Consider the following 9,213-nt stretch of genomic DNA (forward strand, 5'->3'; position numbering starts at 1 on the left):
GACAAATACCTAGAATGTATATACTTAAATAACAAACAGATTTATCTTCCTGTCTGGGAATCCTTCCTCTCCAACCAAGTACCACCTTTGATAAATAAGTATATTTCATGAGGAGTACTTGTACACCAGTTGTACCATTTTCTGACTAGCATCTTTTCCCTAGTCATCTACTTCCCACTCCCATCTTGCTGCCTGAATTTACATGCTAGTTTAAACAAAGGTCTCTGCTTGTCAAGTTCATTAACCCTCTGTTCTTTATCCCTCCCATCTCTTCAACTTTTAGCTTTACTGACCATAGAAACAAGTTTTCTGAACCTTCATGATTATTCTATTTGATCCTCTAGTATCAATACTTTGTGATACCCTTTAAATTTTGTATACTGTTCTCTACATTTTCTGATAATTCACATACACTTTAACTTCCCAAATCTATGAACGTGACTGCATCCCTGCAGTGCTCACTACTCTCCAAACTTTAGTTCCATATCTTTTAATTGTATCATAACACTTTTATTTGGCTGTTCCACTATCTCACATTTTACAAGTCTCAGAAAAAGTTATTCCGTGACTGTTTCTTAATGGGAACAATAAGATAAAATGTAAAAGCTTCAGTACAATTTGTTAAAATGAAATCAACACTTTATGTAAGGTTTCGTAATATGTATTTTAATAATTTTTTAACCAAATAGGTCTATGCACCATTTCTGAATCAATTAATTCTTGCAGTTACATATGTGAACTGGGCTTAATTACTCTTCAAAATAATCTAAAGAAGTGTTTGAAACAGAAAAGCAGAAACAGAATATTGCAGTTACAATGATTCCTATTATATGTGCCAACAAAAAAAGCAGTATGCAATAGTTTTATTCACAAAGTGCTTTCTCTTCCAAGCAGATTTTTCAGGAATAGAATGCTGTAAAAATACTATTATGGCATTAGATTAAGTTTACACTTGAGAGTTTCAGTCATCAATTTAGAATTTTATTAATCAGAACTCTACAAATGGCAGAGAGACAATGTATAATTATCAGCAGTATTTTTCCATTAGATTTCTTTTTTCAGCCACTGCTTTATCTGGTTGATGGTAAATTCTCTGGATGCTTTCTAGTCCATAAAAACAGTCTTTAGAATCATCATTGTCTCTTTAGCTTCTTTTCTCCAAAAACTTAATCATTTTTTAAAAATATTTCTTAAAGAATTAATGAAAATGAATGGATTAAATTCAAATGCTACCCTCACAAAAAGGAATTTTGACCATAACATAATTATTTAATAGGCTGTACTTCAGCTAGAAGCCACAGTTAAGAAATGAGTTGTCAACCTTAATTTTTCTGATAAAGTAAAAGTTAACCTAATTGTGCAGGTTTCTACTCTTTAGGACCCCCTCCTCAAGGCTTCTACAGTTTTTCTACTTTAAAATCTTTTTTTTAGAAATTCAAGATTTAATTAGCCAAACATCCCCAACAGAATAATTAGACTATTCACTTAATGCTAGGAAAATATCCTTGGAAAATAAATGGTCAAATTTTAAGGTACCATTAGAAGAGGCCAGGCTTTTGAGAGGTTGTAAGAAATCTGATACTTAGAAACTAGAAATGCAAGCTTTCAAAAAACAAATAAGCATTGAGTATTCTTAATATATAGCATAAATATAAAGATGAAAAATTTAAATTATGTTGATATTTAGCAGAAAAGTTCAGTTAGAAAACTTCTAGTAGTGCTTAGATTTCTAATGTAGACAATGGATTGTTTGATATGCTAATTAAAATACACACACAGTAACTACAGAACTACATGTTTTTTAAAAAAATCATTTTACCCTTAACATCTTTGAATATTTAGTATTTCTTCTCAAAAGTAAAAACCACCACTCCCAAAATTTATGCTTCAGATGAGCACACATAGTTTCAGTTCATTTCCATTTTCAACAACATTCCTTTTTTTTCAGTGGTTTAGGAAAGTCAGACAAGTAAAATGCTTTAATATATGCCCTCTACAGTAACATTTAAATTTTTTTCTTGTTCATAAGAAACACCTAAAATGCAAATTCCTGGGCACACCATAAAGACATACTCTGCTGATCTGGGTGGGAACCGCATAGTACATGTCAAGAAACATTACTTAGAGAATTTCTCAAAGTGTAATCCTGAGGCGTCAGCATTAGCATCACATGTGAACTCGTTAGAAATGATCCACTGAATAAGAAACTGTTTTAATTAAACTCTACAGGTGATTATTCTTTCTACCATAACACAACTCAATTTCTCCTTGCCTTTGACACCTTCGGTAGGAACTGGTTATGTGCTATGTGGTATGATTACTGGATATTAGTGATGTTTATTAGAACTAGCATTTTCACACCAAGTCTTTATCTGGAAGTTTCTTCTTGAAAAATCTAAAATATTCTCTCTGCTAGTGTTAAGTCACATAAACGTACAATGTGACTCAGTAAATACACAAGTATTCCACTTGATTTATTTTTGGCGGTGGGGGGATACTGGGGATTGAACTCACAGGCACTCAAACACTGAACCACATCCCCAGCCCTATTTTATTTAGAGACAGAGTCTCACTGAGTCGCTTGGCATCTGGCTTTTGCTGAGGCTGGCTTTGAACACCTGGGCTCCTGCTTCAGCCTCCCGAGCCAATGGGATTACAGGTGTGCACCACTATGTGCCCCCTGAGTTGATTTTTTTTAAAGCTGACATTCATCTAGAAAAAAAGAATCTGTATCCTTGCTTCAATTATATAAATACAAATAAAAGCAAGTAATACTTTTTCACCTTTTCCTTTTTTCCCCCTCCTCTGTTGTGCTTTTTCTATGTTCTTAAGTAATATTTTTATTTCACATAATATTCTGTTTAAAATGAACAAAAAGGGTATAAACTGTAAATTTCATTCTGATATTTTTCCTCTCAACTGTATGTTTTGAAGATTTTACCACTATTAACCAACACCTCATTTTTCTTATTCACTTTACCAGTAACAGATATTGAGCAAGGTTGCCTCAACATTCCATTACTACCAAAAATACAGCTGCAAAGATTATACCCTTTAAGGACCATAGAAATTCCTCAGAGTACTGGGTCAGAAGGATTATGGTACTCCAATTTTAATTCAATACTGACTGATTTACAGAATCTGGCAATACTAGTTTACACTTCTGTCATCAGTACATAAGACTTCCATATACCCCCCAACACTTTGCATCAGCAACCTTTAATTTTTTTTTCATTCTAACGGATGTAAGGTTGTATATTATTATTTCTTTTTATGATTACTAGTGAGTTTGTCTCCCCATCTACCCTCAGCAGTTGGCCTTCTTTTAAACTGTCTATTCCTATCTTTTGTCTATTTTTAAGGCAATTTTGTTTTGTTTCTATTAATTTGTTACAGTTCTTTATGTATTACAGATATTATTTACTTGTAAGTTGTAGATGTTCCAAAATTGACATTTTAATTTTGTATATGGTTTTTCATTAGAAAGTCTTAATTTTTTTTAAAAAAATTGTAGTTGTAGATGGACAGCATGCCATTATTTTATTGTTCATTTTTATATGGTGCTGAGGATCGAACCCAATGCTCACACATGTAAGGCAAGCGCTCTGCCACTAAGCTTCAGTCCCAGCTCAGAAAGTCTTAATTTTGATATCAAATCAAATTTTCACATTATACTCTATGATTCTTATGTAGATATTCTCCAAAGTTTCTTCTAAATTAAAATTTAATGTTTTTAATTTAGGTCTTTAATCTTTTTAATTTTTTCTCCAAATATCTAGTTCTAATAAAATCTAAGTATTCATCTGCTTTAAACACACTCACTGCCTAGGTACACACTATCATATATCACATTCTCATATATAATTAAATCTTTGTGAGCTTACTAGTTTATTTTAGTCTACTTGCCTCCCTCGTCACAGTGTCATGATGTTTTTGTTACCATAATTAGGCTAATTTTTATTATATTAATTCCTACATGATTTACTATGGGTATTATAGGAAAGGTCAGAAATCTGTGGCTCGCAGGCTAAATCTAAGCCTTTTGCTTCTTCTAAATAAAGTTTTATTGAAACAGAGTCATGCTTATTTTTTAACATAATGTCTATGACTGCTTTCACACTAAATCAGAGTTATATAGTATTGACAGAGACCGTGTGGACTACAAAGCTGAAAATATTTTTCTCCTCCTGTATAAAGATTGCAGACCTCTGGGAATAGAAAGAGTCTATTCATTTATATTAGGCAGTCTTGCTGAATTTTCTCCATCCCAGTAATCTGATTATCTAGGATCCTTATTAAACCAGCAGTTTTAGTGTAGTCTGGGACTCTGAATTTTACTTCCATGCATGTCTAATATTATACTTTCATTATTGATATTTACTGTAGATAGCAGTGACTTGGATCACGGTCTTTGACTGCATCATGGCTGTGACTGAGCTTGCACTGGAACTTTCTGTGTAAAGGTGGGAGGACAAGATTGTCCAGTTGTTATGGTAATGCCCTGCCTGAGGAAGCTTTGTGCAAAGGCATGGACCCATAACAGTCTTGATATTGAGCTCAGACACCAACTGCCAGGGATACAGAATTCTAAGCATAATGTCTCCAAGTGCTGCGAACTTAAAGTCTGTATCCTTTGTGGAAACTTTCCCATAAAATCTTTTGATGATAAAACTTATGTGTTGTACTAGATCTGGGTCATTGTTCCTCCATCAGAGGACAGTGTCCCACCTTTCTCTCCGTATTTGTCTTTCTTAATCTCCTATCGCCCCTCGCCAGTTTCTAAAATTCAGCCATGGAGGTCACGGTAATTTACTGCATGTATGTGATAGACATTATATAAGAAATTGCTTTTTCTTTTACACAAAGTAAATAGTATAGTTGTTTGAGTAGATAAAAAGTATACTGAGTTGGGTGTGTTAGCATGCATTACAATACCAGCAATTAGGTGGCTGAGGCAGGAATATACTTAAGCCCAGTAGATAGAGGCCATCTGGGTAGCATAGCAAAATATTGTCTCAAAGAGAGAAAAGCAAAACAATACCACAATAAAGCATTGAGCTAGCAGAAAATCAGTAATTTTATGTACCAAAGACTTCTCAATCTTTGTAATTCATTTATATTTTTATATTAATCTACAGCCAGTTTTGTAATTTCAGAAATTATTTAAAGATATAGCAAGTATACTACAATTTAAGGTAGAAAAAAAAAGCAATGGTTCTGATCTAAAGACTATAAATAAATGTTCATAAAAATATAATTACCTTCTAAATCTTTAACAGGTATGATTCAACTCATAGTCTTTTAATGCTCTACTGCTGAGCCACAACCCCAGTGGCTAAAAGCTCTACTTTTGTACTAAGTTCTACCCTTGAATTATGTTCAACTAAATAGGGTAAGAAAGAATAAAAATCAGGGGCTGTGATTGTGGCTCAGTGGCAGAGCGCTTACCTCACATGTACAAGGCACTGGGTTTGATCCTCAGCAACACATAAAAATAAGTAAATAAAATAAAGGTATTGTGTCCATCTACAACTAAAAGTATTTTAAAAAAAGAATAAAAGTCACGACAATGTAATTAACATATCTACTAGGCACCTTCTCATGACAAATTTAAACCAAAAAACTTTATGCAAGATAAAAAGGATAGAGAACCACTTACTGAAGGTACATTTTAGTCTTGAAAAAAACTAAAGTAGCAGGCTTTTTATTTTAAATTTGATGTGCTAGCATCTACTAAATTAGTAATTTAGTTAAAAATCATAATATTTTAAGGGTTTCAAAATGTCATAATCCCTCATCAGAAAATCTGAAATTCTAAAGCTCTAAAAACAGATATTTTTTCATAATTCATTCGCAGCAACTAAACAGAACTGATATAAAGCTATTCATAATTCTCACTTATCTCACTTGGAATAAATATTTGCTAGAGGAAAATAACACATTTGAATATAGAGCGTCCCTCTTGTATTTATTCTTCATTGCAATTATAGGTGGCAAATGTACCATATTATTTCTCAAAGTCTAAATATTGATACACAACCAGAGTTAAGTGTTTTTCATAATGGAGTGTGGCTCTCATAATTCTAAAAACACTTAAAAAGATTTTTAATTCCTTCCTCATTTACCATTAAAAGCATCTCTTTCTTAGTACTCTAGGTACATCTCTACTTACGTTTTTATATTCTAAAACATTTATTTAAATAAATAAAAATATTACTTTCACATCAGACTCATTGTGATAAGTACTAACTTAACAGATACTTTTCTTAAAAATCACAAAAATAGTTTAAGAAAATCAAAATGTTTAAACATTTAAGTATATTAGACAATGCAACTTTTCCATTTGTAACATTAATTTACACTGTACCTTATAAGAGATCTGAACTGGAAGTTTTGTAAATTGTAATATCTTAATTCAATTGTAAACTTAGATGACAAAAAGTTAAAAAAAGGAATTTTGCAATATACAACCAGGTTCTTCTATCATTCTGGATTTCATTATCTGAAATCAAAGGCAACAAAATCATGCAATTAGGTCATAAGGAATGGAAGCACTTACTTAGGAGCAGAAGGACCCCTTGGCCAGGTTCCGTCTTCATTTTTCTGTTCTATCACTAATACCTGCAAATATGACACATAAAGGGCATTTTCCCATTATTTTTAAGTTAAAATAGGTTAAAAGATAAGCTAAATATGCTATGGAACTAAAATAATTGTGACTATTCAAAGGATACAATAGACAAAGTAAAGATGATTCCAAAACTAGGCAAGGGAGATAAAAAGATCTCAAGCAGAAGTCAGTAATGATAATGAGAAAAGAAGGCAAATAAAGAAAATCATTGGTTCTATAACTTTTAAGAAAGTTTAAACCAAGTAAATAGAATATAAACTCAGAAGGTATGTTTTCTATTTGTATTGGTAGCTTGTAACATACACTGCAAATAACAGATGCTTAACCATTGGGTACAGCTGTTAAACAGTCTGATCTTAGCTAAATCATTTACTATGTCATTATGTAGTTTATAGAATATTTTAATATTTAAATAAGTCACATTTATGAGAATCAAACTGAAGTTCCCTGTTGCAGCACACCCGAGGTAGATAAAAATTGCATCTAATAAATGAAAGAGTGACAATAAAGGGCTAAGGAGATGAACAGACACTTCTCAGAAGAAGATATACAATCAGTCAACAATTATATGAAAAAATGTTCAACATCTCTAGTAATTAGATAAATGCAAATCAAAATGTGCTAAGATTTCATCTCACACCAGTCAGAATGGCAGTTATCAAGAATACAAACAACAATAAGTGTTGGAGAGGATATGGGGGAAAAGGCACACTCATACATTGCTAGTGGGACTGAAAACTGGTGCAACCAATCTGGAAAGCAGTATGGGGATTCCTTAGAAAACTTGAAATGGAATGACCATTTGACCCAGCTATCCCATTCCTTGATCTATACCTAAAGGACTTAAAAATCAGTATACTATAGTAACACAGCCACATCGATGTTTATAACAGCTCAACTCATAATATTTAAATTGTGAAGATGCCCTTCAATAGATGAATGGATAAAGAAATTGTGGTATATATACACAATGGAATATTACTCAGCATTAAAAGAGAATGAAATTATAGCATTTTCAGGTAAACGGATGGAGTTGGAGAACATCATGCTAGGCAGTAAGCGAAGTAAGCCAATCCTAAAAAACCAAAGGACGAATGTTCTCTCTGATAAGTGGATGATGATCCATAATGGGGGGAGTTGGAGGAACTTTGGGCAAAGGGAAGGGGAGGGAGCTTGGGGACAGGAAAGATGGTGGAATGATATGGACATCATTACCCTAGGTATATGAGTGCACATACAGTGCAATGCTACATCGTGTACAACCAGAGAAATGAAAAGTTGTTCTGCAATTGTGTGCAATGGGTCAAAATGCATTCTGCTGTCATATATACCTAATTAGAATAAATAAATTAATTAATTTTTAAAAAATTAAAAAAAAATAAAGCGAGGGGCTGGTATTATGGCTCAGCAGTGGAGCACTCACCTAGCACGTGGGAGGCCCTGGGTTCGATCCTTAGCACCACATAAAAATAAGTAAATAAAATAAAGATATTGTGTCCAGTTACAACCAAAAAATATAAAAATAAATAAATAAATAAAGTGAAAGGGTGAAGCAGAGCTGCACTTCATCTGAACATCCCAAATTCTTCCTTATATATTCCAGAGTAAAAAGGAAGTCTTTCTTCCAGTTTTTGCTATATGAGTTTGTGCGAAGAAGAAAAATTTACTTTTAAAATAATTACCAAAAGAAATTTGTGATAAGATAACCCAGTCAATATGATTTGAATAAATAAATATATTACAAATCTGGATACATTCTATATATTCAGTTTCATTAATTTTACTTATAGTTGTAATTTTTTAACCTATTCTACATACTTTAAACAATATACTTTTATGGACTATATGATTCCAGGTCATTTATAAATTGGCATTTTGATTCTAACCATGTAAAATATACACCTATTTCAGAACATGCAATGAATAAAACACTGATTAAAAAATTCATGAAACCATGTTGGAAGACAGTGCTAAAATATTAAAATGTATTAAAATTGTCTTTTTTTTAAAAAAAGTTGTATGATGTATTTGTAATAAATAACATAAAGAACAAGTGCATTGCGTGTTAGGTCCCTAAACATTAGTAACTCCATTTTGGCTCTGGGACTCCATCTTGACCTGAAACCAAAACTTATAAACTGCTAAGAAAAAGGAACTTAAGGTACCCTATCCCCTTGACCCCCGCCCCCTGCAAGGTCCCTAAACACAAAAAACTTGTTGTTACCCAACCACCTACACCCAAGGTCAATTCTAGTTTGCTCTTGTTCCTTGTCCAAAAGATATATAAGCTTCCATTCAAGTGACACTGGCTACTGCGCCTTGCAAAAGGGCAGCCTGGCAGATATTCTCTGTTAATAAACTTTTGCTTGAACTCAGAGATGTATCTCGTGGATATTTGTGCCAGCTACCCTAAAATTGTCCACCTACCATTCTGGTCCCCTCCAGGTCATATTCCTCTCCCTATCTACCAGAGACAATTAGCCATTGCTTCAATTTCAAATTATCATTCCAATATGTTTTTATATATTTTAAAGATTTATCTAATAGAATTTATGATTGATCACTTCTTTTTTTTTTTTTAA

General features: G+C 32.7%; 1 protein-coding gene across 10 annotated transcripts in view; it reads right to left on the reverse strand.

The window, feature by feature from the left end:
- Positions 1-9,213, reverse strand: part of Usp15 (ubiquitin specific peptidase 15) — a 116,233-nt gene that overhangs the window by 55,095 nt on the left and 51,925 nt on the right. For all 10 annotated transcript variants that reach the window (XR_007348738.1, XM_015483068.2, XM_015483067.2 and 7 more), the window contains one exon: positions 6,560-6,621. Coding sequence is in view for 7 of the 10 variants with exons in the window: in XM_015483068.2 (XP_015338554.1) it covers positions 6,560-6,621 (62 nt within the window). In the remaining 3 variants the exon portion in view is untranslated. Of the gene's footprint in view, positions 1-6,559; positions 6,622-9,213 lie in introns of those variants that run through there.

Source organism: Marmota marmota, unplaced genomic scaffold (assembly GCF_001458135.2).
Source record: "Marmota marmota marmota unplaced genomic scaffold, marMar, whole genome shotgun sequence".
NCBI lineage: Eukaryota > Metazoa > Chordata > Mammalia > Rodentia > Sciuridae > Marmota > Marmota marmota.